At 37.9% G+C, this 15,814-nt stretch overlaps 1 protein-coding gene across 1 annotated transcript in view; it reads right to left on the bottom strand.

Moving 5' to 3' along the window:
* Window positions 1-14,829, bottom strand: part of NRDE2 (NRDE-2, necessary for RNA interference, domain containing) — a 31,055-nt gene extending 16,226 nt beyond the window's left edge. The window contains exons 1-6 of the mRNA XM_021531927.4: window positions 11,657-14,829; window positions 7,996-8,104; window positions 5,725-5,943; window positions 3,486-3,635; window positions 652-1,111; window positions 55-457 (exon numbers count right to left, since the gene is read on the bottom strand). Of these exons, the coding sequence (XP_021387602.3) occupies window positions 55-457; window positions 652-1,111; window positions 3,486-3,635; window positions 5,725-5,943; window positions 7,996-8,104; window positions 11,657-11,735 (1,420 nt within the window). The 5' untranslated portion in view covers window positions 11,736-14,829. The remainder of the gene's footprint in view (window positions 1-54; window positions 458-651; window positions 1,112-3,485; window positions 3,636-5,724; window positions 5,944-7,995; window positions 8,105-11,656) is intronic.
* Window positions 14,830-15,814: the final 985 nt, after the last annotated feature.

Consider the following 15,814-nt stretch of genomic DNA (forward strand, 5'->3'; position numbering starts at 1 on the left):
GCAGTTAGCTCCTATGAAGACCAATCTGACCATAATATACAGAAAGAACCTTACCCAGCATAGCTTCTTCAGTGCCAGGCAGCAGAGGATGGGATACCATGCTGCCATCCTGTACAGCTGCCAGTGTTGTCAAACATTTTCCATAGAGACTGTTGATCTTTGAAACAGAAAAGGTAGTGAACTGACTTTGACAGAATAGAAGGTATTTCTTCCACATCTCTGGATTATTGGGATGTAAAAAAATCAGCTTCTGCCATTCTTTGATCACAGCTGGTGGTTCCCAGAATTCTGTGCAAAGCTTCAGCCTAGCAAGTTTCAGATCAACATTACTTGGATTGCTTTCAATTGCCCTCTCTAAAATGGCCAGTTTCTTTTCCAAGATTAACTTGAGTGATTTTCTCCTTAATTCCTGCTCTCCCTTACTGGCATAAAGGCTAGGTCCTCTCATTAATTCATCCTAAAACAAAAAGAAATATCATTACAACCTTAGGAAGAATGACCACTAGAATTACAAGAACACTGACATTTGTGAAGATGAGTTAACAGTTCATTCTTCACCAAGAAAAGATATACAGTTCCAAACAGATGAAATTAAAATATAATGTTCATGTATTTATTATAATAAGCAACAAGGTCCATTAGAATACATACCTGAAAGGAAATAAATTCCATCCAAGCATTAATATCTCTTGGGTTTTCTCTAACTTTCTTGTTATATTCTTCCACTTTTGTCATTAGAATGGAGTTCATGTTTATCCCACGCTCTTGAATTGTTTGCTGTGTATTTACAGACTCATTGTCTGCACTCTTGCCTTTTCCTTGTAGCCACACTGTGGTCGACGGATCATAAATCCCAAGAGGATTTACTTCTGTTGTGTCAGAAGAATCATCATTTTCCACTTGGGAAACTGGTATAAAAGCAGGTGGATCAGATGGAGAACTTTTATTACAAACAAGAATCCCATCTGTGTTCAGCATCTTCACATTGTTCTTTGTAAAGTAGCGCTCAGGTCGACTCTGTGCTTGCTTCCTTTTTGATGCAGAACTCTCCCAGGTTATGCACTGTTTCTTTGCATCTATGCCAAGACAGGACTCTCCTTTCCTTTTATACCTTGGAAGGAAAAATACAATTAAATATCTTCTAAAATACACATTAGAAAAGAGCCCTCCTTTTTGAAAGAAATTCTTTCATTCAAATTAACTCAGATAATGTATGCATAGACCTTAAAAAGTTTAAGAACTTGGTAGATTTCTGCTTAAGACTTCAACTTATCAATTCAGTCAGTGCCATCACACTTTTACTATCATACTAAGTTTCCTCTGAGTTCAATAATACATGTCATACTCAAGCAGAAGAAACCCTCCTTTCCATCATTTTAAGCCACGTAGACAAACCTGAAGGAAGAACAACAGCCATTATTTAGGGTTAGATTATTTAATTTATTTAATCTAATTTAGATTAGATTATTTTAAACTGAAAAAGAGACACCAGTTGTTCAGTCCCGTAATTTCCTTCTGCATCGCTAACCCTCTGTCCATTTTGTATGCCAAAAAGTGGAGAGGGGTGTGAAGAGAAAAAGAAAGGCCACGTTTATAAAGACCATAATAGTCCTATGGATTAAGACAGGAAAAGACCATCTTCAAATATTACCAAGAATGTCATTTCAGTGGCAAATGTAGTTACATGCAACACTAAAATAATACTTTTCATCTCAGAAAATAGCTGACAATCCAAAGGTGATAGAAAATTGAAACAAATTGAAACCATGCTACAAAAATATAACCAATAAATTCTCCCTCCTCCACTGTATTTATATACAGTATCATTGTATATACAATAAACAGTTTTCCTGAGAAAATCAAGAAGAGTACATACATAATGCACATGCCAACTGTAGGCTCCTTTGGATGGCCTTCTGTATTAATGCAAGGAAATGTTCTGAAGGGTCATCACAGCACCAGTAACTCACTAAGGGTATTGAATGTGCAATTTCATCTATACTAACTTGAAACATAGCATTGCATAGGACAGACACAATTCAGTACAACGTCTGGGTGAAATCTGTTTGCTAAGACAATACCTGTAGCTTTTTTTTTTAACAACAATATCAAACTATTCAAGTAAGTAAACCTCTTGACAAATCTAGTCTGAAATAATCAATACGTTCACTTCCCTTTCAGATGCAGAAACAGAACAATAGAGACCAAAAAGAGCACTTGTCCAAAGACAATTTATAACACAACCTGTGATTTCTGACCTCAAAAACATATCTTTGAATCTGCCCCGTGCTGCCACCTCCAGATGGCCCTGTAGTTTGCTACACAGAGAATGTTTTTAAAAGCAATGAAAATCATGCACATTATACCCATTCTTTCATGCCATCTTTTGCCTTTTAAAACATTTATCTAAGAATTATAAAATAGTTTGGGTTGGAAGGGGCCTTACAGATAATCTCATTCCAGCCCCACCTTCCACTAGATCAGGCTGCTCAAAGCTCCTTCTGGCCTGGCCTCAAACACTTCCAGGGATAGGGCATCCGCATCTCTGAGCAGCCTATTCCAATGCCTCACCACCCTCACAGTAAAGAATTTCTTCCTAATATTAAACCAAAACCTATTCTTTTCAGTTTAAAACCATTTCCCCATGTCCTGTCACTACATGCCCTTATAAAAAGTCCCTCTCCATTTTTCTTGTTGTCACCAGTCTCCCTCCTGGTACTGGATGGAGCCTTGTCTTTTCCAGGCTCAACAGCCCCAATTCTCCCAGCCTTTACTCATAGGAAAGGTGCTCCAGCTCTCTGTAATCAATCTGGTGGCCCTTCTCTGGGGCCTCCAAAAAGTTGATGTCCTTCCTGTGATGGGGATTCCAGAGCTGGATACAGCACTTCATTGCGGTCTCACAGGGCAGAGTGGAGGGGCAGAATCCCCTCTTTGCCTTGATGGCCACTCTGCTTTGGATGCAGCCCAGGATACAACTGGCTTTCTGGGCTGCCAGTGCGTATTTCCAGCTCATCATCCACTCGCTCTCATCACTGCTCTCATCCACCAGCACCCCTCAAGTCCTTCTTGGCAGGGATGCTCTGGATCTGTTCATCCCCCAGCCTGTGTTGATACGTGGGGTTGTCCCGACCCATTGGCACCTTGCCATTCTTAAATCTCATGAGGTCCCCTTGCTGAGCTTGCCCAGGTCCCTCTGCACGTCATTCTGTCCTTCAGGAGCATTAAGTGCACTACTCAGCTTAGTGTTGTAAAACTTACTGAGTCTGCACTTGATCCTGCTGCCCATGTCATTGATGACAAACACATTAAGTAGCAGTACAGACCCCCTAGTGACATCACTTGCCACTGACACTGGCCCAATGCCAAGTCAGATTTTGAAATAAGCTACTCAGTTATCTTTTCTCATCTTCTATGTAAAAATGTTGCAGACAGACTCAAAGTACCTCAGCGACAGTTTGGATACAATAGAGAACAACATTCCATACCTTGCTATGTCCCCACGATACAAGGATTTGTAGGCCCAGTTTGCAGGGTCTGGCTTCTTGTCTATCCGGAAGGTGTCTGCGCTGGGGGCCTGGATATCATCCAGCCAAATAGAATGACTGCTGGTAACATTTGATGCTTTCTTACCTAGACTGCAGACAAGCAGAAGGAGGATATTCTAAGCATTTGTGCACATATTCAGCATTCACATAACCCAAGACACATTAAATTTCTGTAGTTCACAGTAATTTAACTTACTCAAAGTCATTGACCATGATCCACTCTTGCAAAGTCAGCCCCACGCTTCGAAAAAAACAATCAGAAATACCCTAATAATACCATCAAATCAATACACTGAAAGTCCTTGCACTTCCAAAAACTGAATTACCAGATTTAACCAATCAATTTAATCAATAGCTTGGCATACTATAATCTAAAAGCCACATATTACTACTTTCAAAATTTACTCTTGCCTTGGTAAGATGTTACAATCAAGAAAATTAAGATAATCCGTAAGAGGATTGACTAGCTGTAATTATACCCATGCATTTGATAAAAGAGTGATTTATGGATTACAGTTATACAAATGAACTTAAGTGGAAATTGCAACCTGCCTCTGAACTCTAGATAATTATGATAATTATGAATTTCCAATCTGAATTAATGGTACAATTATGTGAGTTTTAGAGTCTTGAAAAGTTTTTTTAAAATTTTACAACACACTTCACATTCAGAGCAATTTTGTGGTTCAGGTCTCAAAACCAATCTTTTGAAAATTCAATATTCTCTCAGCATCAACAATTTATGGAAAGTAGTAAAAGAAAGACATCATGAAAGAACTTCAACACTTTTACTTGGGCAAAGCACTGGCTGTCTGGCCTAACCTGGCAAACAGCTTATGAACCATGCCCAGGCACCCCTCCAGCACAGATGAGTGATGGGACTGAGCAGAATGGGTTCAGCACCCAAGTATTTTTTACAGCCCTTCCTCACAGTCAAGGAAACCTTAGCCACCACAAGCCAATAAAAGTTCCCATAAAGGAGGAGCCACATCTGGCTAGGGGTATCAGACAGCATCTGTAGTACCTCTGCCGCCCTTCCTCAGGGAAACAATGCTACCTTGGCAGACACCAACGTGTGCTTTCAGCTCCTGATTAATTCCCCTTGAGAAAAGGAGTAAATTGGGGGAAATTCACAGACTACCCAGACTACATTAATTGTAACAACAATTCCTTAATCTCACCAAACCCTCACGCTATCCACAGGAGTAGCTGCAGTGCAGTGAATCAGAGCCAGAGCCAGAGCTGCTGATGCCAAAGAAAACACAGGAAGCAGGGAATCCAAGAGAGGAAAAATGGCTGCTCAAACTAGCAAACATGGTGAAAACCAGGAGTAGGTGACTCGCTGCCAACTGGATAGGGCCACCTTGAAATGTTAAAATCCCAGCAGCCTGAGGAAAGCACAGCTAGGTATGCCAAATCTGGATACTCGCTGCATTTACAGAACCTCTTTTCCTGCTCAAAGACCATGATAGTCACTACATGTCTATTTTCTTGTTCCATTAAAAATGACAGCTCTACTAATTATACAGTACCTTAGAGCTCCTGGATTTAATGAAGAAGATTTAACAAAACTATTTTAATTGTTCAAACACTCATAGAGAAATATTATAAGCAGAAAGGATGAAGCAAAATATATGGATACAAAAGATGTATTAAATAATTAAAAATTCTGTCTTAAATAAAAATTTTTAAATCTTACATAAAATTTTGTCTTAAAATGAAAAAAAAAAAGGAAATGTTGACTCTGTGAGGGGGAAGTTACATTACAAGGCAAACCCAGACACATACTAAGATTTTTGCACTAATTAAGAATGTTTAATGCAATTGCTCTCCAAACCCTCAAAAAAGATCTGTGAAAGGAAACAAGGTGCTTACAAAAACTGAACATAAGCCTCTACATGACTTTAGAAATTTATTTCATTACCACCATACCATGCTTTATATTGAATATTTTAGTCACAGTTGGTGACTATGGTGAATATTCAGCATACTGAGTATTTTAATCACAATTTTTTGATATGATTAAACAAGTGGTTCTAAATCTAGAACCACCTAGCTTTGAATGCATGTTTAGTCATACAAAGCTTAGATGATCAATCAATGATAAGAATTTCAGCTGAAGAGACAAGCATAAGAACACAATGAATTTACATCTTGCATCATGTTAATATTTACATACTTTGCTGCTGTTTCCTTTTCACTACTTTTGCCACTTCCTTTGTCCTTGATGTGCTTAGTGTCCACCTCTGATTCGCTGCTACTGGAATCCCCTTTGGTTTTCTTTTTTGTCTTCTTATTGTGGTGATGCTTTTTCTTTTTCTTTTTCCTTTTCTTACTTGTCTGTTTCAGACTCTCATCTGTATCACTCTCCTCTGACAACTCAGATCTCGAAGAAGTCCTGCTTGGAAAAAAGTATATTAATTTATATATAATACAGCTAAGCAGTAAAACTGTTACGGACTACCACCATAAGAAAGTTCAGAACATTTTATTTTTTACCTTTATTCTCCCTATTTTTTTGAGACAGTAGCAGTAACGTGTACAGCAAAAGTGATCTAAATCTGCAATAAATCACAACTATATTTTTCAGCTGCTGGAATTACTGACAGCTAGTCTTAATGTTTTAATTGTCAAGGCATTTTGATGTGTGATCTGTACAAAGAGCCATCTGTTAATGTTGCCAAATTAAATAAGATGATTGAGATGATAAAATTTCCTAATTTTGCTAAACAACTTAAGTCATGCTAAAAAACTGAGAAATCTTTCCCTGTGACTTGCAAAGGAAAAAATTTTTTTCTGTTTTTTTATTACTTATATAAGAAGCATCAAAACCACACTTTTACAATCACTTCCAGATTAAAAAAAAATCAAATCTACCAAACAAGAAACAATTTTTGATGACTACTGAACTAATGTTATCATATAATACCGTATAATGTAATAAATAACACTATGTACAACAGGCAACTGAATTATTGAGAGATCACACAAAGGACACATAGTTTTGGCAAAACACATGTATATTACTGTGCATATCACAAAATCTCCCGCACTTAACAATCAAATTAATAATGAAGGTCTTCTCTAACCCTTAATTAAAGCACAAGCTCTTTTAAAACTTTTTTTCCTGCAGTCTTTCAATGAAAGAAAGGAGTGACAACTCTCATTATTCCTAATACGTCAATAAAAGAAAATACTGTATTTCAGAAGTAAGGCATCTCAAGCAACAGCCCTGACACAATTTTTTTAGGGACACTAAGGAAAAAGAAACCAAAGAAGAACCAATAGCAGACCTTTAAAACAAACATGCACACTTCTGCAAACCAACCAAAGCAAACTCTCTCCAAACCACCAACTAGACTGGAGCAATTAGTTTTTATTGAACTGATGAAACCAATTAGTTTTTATTAAATCAAGTATCCAAGTAATAGGCAAAACAACCCCCAAACAACAAACACGCAAACATTTTTCTGCACACTGTTTTTTGACAAAGTCCTTTTCAGAGATAAAATAAACATGGTGGGTTTTTTATCTCATTCTATCTGATGGTAACTTGCAAAATCCTTAGCTTTATGACATTAAAGTCCTAAGAAGATTTGAAGAAACACAGCAGAATATAGACTGATAAACAAAACACTGATTGCATTTCAAACACACAATGCATGTAAATTCAAGACTAAGTATGGAAAAAGATGTGCTTAGGTGTGCTTGGTATATAAAGATATTCTCTATCATGACCACCAACAATCATCACAGACAAGGGAGCTTGTATCAAATTAAAAGAGACTAAGGTTTTGAACTTGAAAACTACAACCTGACTGCATTCACTATTAAGTGCCAGTTACAGTGTAGATAAGCCAAGTACAGCACCCAGTCCTGTGAACGTATTAAAACCAGTTCTTCAGCAAATGCGACTGCTTAAAGCTCATTTCTGCAAAAGGATATAATCACCCACTTCAGCTTGCCAGGATGTTCTACAGCCACACTCAACTTGATACGTGCAATATTTCATTAGTTCACATCAGCAACTGTTTTTCAAAAAGTAAAAAACTCAACTGTGAAATGGCTGATTTCCATAGAGAAATCATAAAGATGATGCTTAATCTTTTCATTATTTTAGGGGTCACTTTAGACATTTACAAGCTAATGAAGAATGATGAAGAGTGATAAGTGCTCAGTTCCCTCTCCATTCCAAAATAATAATAATTTAAATGCAGCTTTGAGAAAAAGAAAATGGGGACGTAATTGCATACATACAATTTCTCATTATTTTAAGTTAAAAGACATGGAAGCATTATTCACTCTTTTACACATGACTCAGTTCAGGTATTTTTAAATGCTGAACAATAGAATGAAAAGCAGCTTTTAGCTTCTGAATTTGGTCTCGTAACAAAAGATAAACAGGACAAAAGAAAGAGGCTATTTCATACGACACTGAGGTACACTCTACCTTATTAATGGCGATTTTTCAGGAATGAGATTGGCAACTTCTGCAGTGCGCTGGTGCAGTAAGAGTGCATCTTCTGCAGAGAAGCTTGGGTTACTAAGCCAGTCTAACTCTGTAGATAAAAAAAGTGTGAGATCAATACAAATTAGCTCGCTGTGCTTTTTAAAGTTGGGGGTTAATCTAGTCAGCACACAGTTAAACTCACAGTAAATGTTACTAAGTCATGTGCAATAACTGAGCATATTGGAAAGCACTCAACGAAATTTCCATTTAGCACATACTGAAAGCAGATTCCATGTTTAATATGCAGCTCTATACATAAAGAATCTATCCAACATTCCTTTTTATGATTTAAAGGTTCTAACTTTATGTATTTATAAACTGTATACATTTGTAATATGTTTTTGATATATTATAAGATAATCTACTGTATCATAATATATTTACTACTATATACCAATTATACATTAATTGATATATACTATATAGAATACAAATAGTTATATATATTAAAAATGAAATTTAAAAATTACATAAAAGCATAATTAAACAAAAGGTAAAGTAATGAATGAGATAAATCTTATACAAACTAACAAAAGTGTCCTTTTTGGACTGTGTGGAAAATATTCTTAACACAATTTTACTGAGAGGCACGTCCATTACTGATAAGAATACTCAAGTGCTTTATACATGGCCAAAACATGGCACTGGATTCTCAGTTCTCTAACCACTGAAATATCATTAGACCTTTCAACAGTGTGAAAGAAATCTATCTGAAGCTAATTTGGATACAGCAGTCAGCATTAAGCATTCTGCATCTATGTCACCAGATAAGATCAGACACAGACAGAACATGGAAGGGAAAATTTCTGTCACAATTTTACTGATATTACAAGTTGTATGATGATTTTTCACAGGGTTTTCATACCTAGAATTCCTTTAAGCATGTGAAATTTCTTAGCTATTAAACAACAAAAGTTATTTTGGGTAAATACAGAACTTAACAGCAGTCCCTCCTGTGCCACACTGACAGAGATAACATAAGGAACAAACTTGGTCTCCCTGCCTCTCCTCCATGCTTTTTACAATCACTTTTGCCTCAGTGTTTTTCCTGTCACACTCTTGTCTTTGTGCTTTTGACTACACTAACCTCTACTCCTTAAACAGCAAGAACTCCTTGTCGGTCAAGCCATATACCTCTCCTGCTTTTAAAATAGAGAGAGTCCACAATTCATGGCACTGTCCAGACCAATACACTTCCCATGACCAGCCCAAGCAATATGCTGCAGAGCACCACCAGGCACCATTTCCCAGCCTGCTCCTGTAGCTTGGTTCTGCCTGAGCAGATAAGATCAAACTGCATCTTTAACGCACTGAAGAAATCACTCTGTGAGAATCAGGCCCCGTGGGACTGTCAATACACCTCTGTGGCTACAGCAGGGAAGTTCAGAATTCTCCAAGTACAACAACTCCAAGTACAGTATCTTCTGAAGAATTTAACCAAACTGGCTTAATACTCAGAAAGAAATGAGCAATTTTTGCCATTATGCAACATGCAAGTTCAAACTGCTTGTAAATAATCTCAAGTGAATCAGTTAGCTGGATGCAAGTATTTCAAACATCACAATGCATTCCAAACTTTAAAACACTATCTCTACACTTGTTAGGTTTTTTTTCTTGTGGAATGTCTAAGAAGTTTATCATTTTTCATTTCTGCAGAGCAGATATAAAAGATCTATTTTTCAGTAATATGCATGTACTTGTTACATGTTTATGAGCACAACAACAGCAATCCAATTACACTCTCTTTATACCTCCTCAACCAAAAAGAAAAACTTATTAATTTACAGTGCATATCTACAGAGACCATTTTTAAGAGTTACATGAAGCCTTTTGTTGCCTCTCAGGATCCTGCAAATCTGCTTTCAGCAAAACTCACTGCATCATCTGACTTACAGCATAGTTCAGATTGCAAATAATGCTGCACATCATGCTTACTAATGCCAGCAGGGTTACTTACCACCACTGCTCTCTTCATGGCTACAGGTAAATTCACAATTTATCTTCCACCAAACACTAATTAAGCTTGACAACATAATTGTATCGAAGCATATAGAAAATTGCAGCACTCCAGAAGCTGCTGCAACTCAGCAATTGGGCAGCATAGGAAGCATAAGCACCGCTTCAGTGTCTGTTTCAGACAGCACTTCCACTTTAGAAATGGCTTAGGAAAGTTTTTAAAAGTATGAGACAAAGTGATTGGCTGCATGAAACATGATTAACATATATACATTATTACTTCAACTTTTACAATAAAACTATGAAGCAGTCCCAAATGTCTGCACACAACATTAAAATCAAAATACTCTGGGATCTGTCTTATGATGCACTTTGGCTTCACATCAGGTCTGAGTAGAGAACCATCTATCAGAGAGACAGATGCCTGTCAAGTTCTCAAGTTCTCATAAGCTGAACGTGTGAAATTTGATATACACCACCATAAACGTGGTTCTGAGTTAATACTTAATTTTTACAACTCACGTTAAAATGTCGTTGTCAACAACAAAGTACAATATTTATTAAAACATAAACCAAATAAATTATGTTCCAGTTTTGTAAATAATTCTCACACAAAAAGCTTCCAGTATACCAAAATTTAAGTCACAAGCAGTGCTGACAACAGAAATCTGGATCCAAAAGTCAGTCTTACACCTTTTTCTGTATAATCTGATCTTCCAGACAGGTGGCCTGAAGAGACATAGGTTACTGTAACAAACTTAAAGGCTAAATTCCTAAAGTTTTAAAATATAACGAAAGTCTTATTACTAGAGAATTTTACTGCATCCCTGCCTGACAGAGCAGTTCCTCTATTCCTAAAAGCTGTAGTTTGAGATCATATTGTGTCTGTTACTCCCTATACCAAATGTCATTATCAGAAAGGATCCTAAGTGCAGCTACTCTGCTCTGTACTGGGAGAGTGAGCTCCAGCCACTGTTCTGCCATCAGGAGTGATGCAGAACTGGCTAGAACAAGAAGCTAGTGCACCATATTGACTGGGCCAAACACACAAGAAATTTAGCCTAGGTAAAAAATAGTCTTTGCTTTCTCTTTGTTGGTGTCTAGGGAACCCTTGGTGTCTAGGGAATGGGGAGATTTAAGGGTGGTAGAACCTGAGAAGCAAAAAAAAGATCAAATCCTGTTTAATAGCATTAATAAACTTAGTACCTACTTCACCGCTTAGCATTACACCAGAAAGTGTTATTTACTTTAATATTATTACTTATTTTATTAAAAGCATTACTCGTTAGACATCAACTACAACAGTCAATGTGATACAATGAATCATAATCTCATTTCCAAAAAAGTCCTTTACAACTATGATTTGGCTTAGTAATCAAGGAATTTATAACAACTTTTCAAGATAGCCAAAGCTAGTGGGGAAAAAAGAGAAAAAATGAAAATCAAATAACAAAAGCAAGGACGAACCCCGTGCCGCGCTCCGCAGCCTGCGGGGCGCCGGTTACGGCCCCACGGCCCGAGCCCGGCGGCAGCACCGCCCCGCCGCCGCTACACGGCGGGGCCGAACTCGGCCGCAGCGGGCGCGGCCTGTGCCGAGGGCCGCCGGACAGCACTGAAGGGCAAGGCGGTTCGCCCAGGACTTTACCTCTCGTGGAGCCCTCGGAGCTGCCCGCGGGGGGCTCCCCGGGCGGGCCGGCCCCGGCGAAGGCGGGGAACAGCGCCATGTCTCCGGCGGCAAGATGGCGCCGCACGCCGAGCGCGCCGGGACCGGTAGTTCTTCCGCCCGGCGCCAAGATGGCGGCTGGGGAGGAAGGCTCGGCGCTGGGGAGGAAGGCTCGGCGCTGGGGTCGCGGCTTTCTGTGGGACCCCGCTTATCGTGCACCCTCCGCCGCCGCACTGCGGGACTGGAGCAGGGAGCTGCTGCGGGAAGAGGCGGGATGCAGTTTCCAGAGCAGTTTCCCACCACCCCCATCCCTCATGAAGCTCGCCGGGACGGAACACTCGGGCGATGTCGCGGAGACGGGAATGCTGGGCCGTGTGAAAGATGACGATGCTGTGAGAGAGAGGCCAGGCGGCTTTTCTGCTGGCAGTCAGCGTATGCCTGCAGAGCCGGCTGCCCTGGCAGCCTGTCCCAGCCCCGTCAGCGAGGGCAGCAAATAACTCCTGCAGCCGGGCCTTCCTTCCTCAGCTCTGACCCGGGAGCCACCCAGCCTGCCCGATAGCGTCCATGGGCCTGTCCTGCACAAAGGAACTGGAAAAATAATTTTTTATGCTTTTCTCTTTGTGCTTTCTTGGACAGGATGTTCCGCTTCTTAATTATGTATTGTCTGGAACAGTATTTCCTTTTTTGTCTCTCGCCAGTGCCAGGTTTTTGCATTGTGAGGAGAAAATAAGCACCCTATTCACTTTTTTCTGCAAAATGTTATACCCCGTTAATATACTTCAGTATTCTTCTTCGACTGAAAAGTTTGTGTATTTGCTTTAAAAGCTACTCCATAATAGTCTCCTTGTTGAATTTCTTTAGTTCTTCTAATTCTTACTAATACTAATGCATGACAAAAATTTCATGTAATGATTAAGGTGTACAGTGAGTTTAGGAATTATATGGAATTATGATGACTGGTTTGTTTTGTGCTCCTTTTCCAAAGCCTTCTGATCATTCTGTTTGGCTCTAGTCTTCTCCTGAGCTCCACTACCTGTCAAGAGACCATTTGTGACTGGCAAAAGGTAACAGGTAACTATTGTGTGTAGATGATGGAATTAACTTCCCTATACACACTACTTCACATTTACCAAACTAATTTCTTTGGTCATTTTATAATTCATCTTTTAAATTCTTCAGTGACTTTTCTCAGTCAGATTTCCAGTTGATTGCTACGAATACTTTGCACCATCTACACACTTTGTCAACTTTACAGTCACTGCATTTGCAGCCTTTGATGTTGATGACTTCTTCCTTTAAAAAACTCTAAAACCATTTCTTAATCCTTGTTTCCTAACTTTAGTTTATTATTAGATCATAAACTGCTCTTCATCAACAGGAGATAAATGTGAAAGTACAGAGAGAAGAGGATTCAGAACATAGCAGTGATCATGGACACTGATAGTCTGGAAGTAATCAAATGAGTGGGGCCTGATTGCCAACTTGGAAAGTTTGGCTTTAAGTGTACACTCACCTACCTGATGTGAAGCCAAGTTTTGGTTCAGGTATGTTATAATCTATGAAGTTTTGTAGTAAAACTTTAGAATGTAGAAAATGTAGTATGTAATCTATAGTAATATGTATCCATCTAGAACTCATACAGAAGATAGGTAAGACATCTAAAAGAAGCCAATTTTGAAGAGAGAATTAAAAAATAATTACCTTGCCACATACATGTTTTAGCCTTTATCCTGAGAACAGAAAACCTGTGTAATTTTGCAACCTGCAGTTGTCTTTCTTTCTGTCTCTCATAATTTCTCCAGGTAGTTTTAGAACTCATGATCAGTAGCAACCAAATTTAAAAGAGGGTTGCAATTTATTTATTGCATTACTGCAAATCAAATGAGAACAGGTTAGAACTTAGAGCAGGATTTTGAGTGGGAGCAAAACTCCAGTATGCAGTTCACACTGGGAGACTGGCCTACTGAGAAAGTTGAGTCAGAACTCTTCTGTTAATGGAAATATTTGTTACAATCATATTTGGATAGTTCCTGAAATCTGTAAATGCGTTTATTCTGCATACTTCAGCAGTGGGAGAACTACCACCTATCTACAGAAGAATAATTAATTCCCTCTTATGAGTAAGACTCAAAGCCCTTTCAAGCTTTTGGTACTCTAGTGCAAGATAAACTAAATAGATTTAATAAAAAAGCATTCAATTCATTTGTGAATGTCAGCTGCTTACAGCGATGGTAGCTAATGACTTCTCACAAATAGAATACGGAAAATGTACGTTTTGAAAGTAAAGCAAATGACCAAAGAGAGAGTTTATAAGAATCCTAAGCACAGATTTATGTCATGTCCCTGAAAGTTAAATCAAATTATGGCTAAAGGAGGAGAGAAGGCTACATTACCAAACTGTTAGTGTTGCCATACATCTATTACTGTGACAAAGAAAAACCCCAACCAAACAAACATATTTAACAATACCACAAAATTAAAAGCAGTTATCTTCCATTATCATGAATGAAGTTAAATTTGTGTGAATGTTGTTTTTGGATTGATGCACAAGTAGTTACTATTTAACATTAGTAGAAGTTAGCTCTGTAGTAAAATCTCCTGCTTTGAATTTTCTTGTACTATTGAGTGAGCAGTGCCCATGCTGATGAAATGTAGTTTTCTGCCACATATCCAGTGTATTAAATAAATTGGTTGCCTCAAAAGTGTGGCAGTTGAGCCACACTTTTCCACAGGATTTACTGAAAAGCCTGACCAAAGGACCTTTTGATGTCTAGAGTAAAGAAATACTGAGCACTTTCTTCAGTTCTATCCTAATAAAAGCAAACCATCAAGCCTTTTGCATTACAGACAAAACCACATTAGCTGCATATTTAGCAAAAAATTTCAATTACTAATGTTCTCTTCAGTTTTAATTATCTATTATATTACTTGTATAATAAATATTCTATTCTGATACTGTATAATATTGCTGTTACATTTAATGTATCATATTTTCTCCTCAAAAGACCTACTTTACAGGTCAGTATGTTTGTGCTTCCTAGAGTATTTTATACAGAGATTTTGAAAATGACATTACAAAAATGTAATTCTACTGCCTTCTTACAATGTAATAAACAATACCTGAATAAAATCTTAGCAGTTTAAGTTATTAATAAAATAGGGCTATAAAATTACATGGGAAATGTGCAAACATTTTTTCTTCAACAGATAAAATTAAACAGAAACATACACGAGCTGATTGATGCATTATTGCTAATATTTTCACAAAGGCTGTCAGACCATCTTTCTAATGCTTTAATAAATCTAGTGGTTTATTTACTAATCAAAGTCATATCTGTAAAATCTTCACTTATGAAAAGCTTGCTGGGCTATCAAATGCTTACTGGGTAGACCAGTTATTGCAGGTATATTTGTGATGCACATATGTAATAAAGTTAACTGGTTCCGTTCAGAAATGTATTCTGATGCTACACTTCAAAAACTTAAAGGAGTTTTTTTACTTGATTATTTTAGGCTGCATGGTAGTGCTGGCCTTGAACTTCAAATTGAAGCCATGGTCAGACTGATCCTGTAAGCAAGTTTGAAATATGTGTACACTGTTCCATTATACAAAACAGAAACAGCAACAAAATTAATACCAAAAATCTGTATCAAAGCCATATTCTAGACAGGTCTGTGAGGTGTTTAGACATAAACCTCAGATTCGTAAAGTATTTTAAGTTCTGCTATGTATTTATGTATGCATATGTGAATATAAGTCTGTATTTCTACATAATTCCAAAAAAAGTTGGGTCTCGATATTGTTCCCAGTACATCTACTGTGAACAAAACACAGTAGGAGAGGAAGGAGGTATTTTGCAGACATAAGCACAGCATTTTGTTTGCTAGAAAGGCCTGCTAGCATTTTGTACAAACCTTCTCAGGGTGAAGACTAGAGGATTTCTAGAGAAATCCAGAATGATTAAAACTTCCTATACATATCCAGACCCATACAATTTTATCCAGTTTCCTTTTGCAAAGAAAAGTAGTGAGGGATTTTAGTTCTTAAAAAAAATGCAAACCAAATCAACCAAACAAAAAACCCCACCTCACATCCACCCTTATTTTTAGCCTATTTTCATATTTTGTACCCTGTGATTC

Source organism: Lonchura striata, chromosome 5, assembly GCF_050655825.1.
Source record: "Lonchura striata isolate lonStrDom1 chromosome 5, ASM5065582v1, whole genome shotgun sequence".
NCBI classification, from domain to species: Eukaryota; Metazoa; Chordata; class Aves; order Passeriformes; family Estrildidae; genus Lonchura; species Lonchura striata.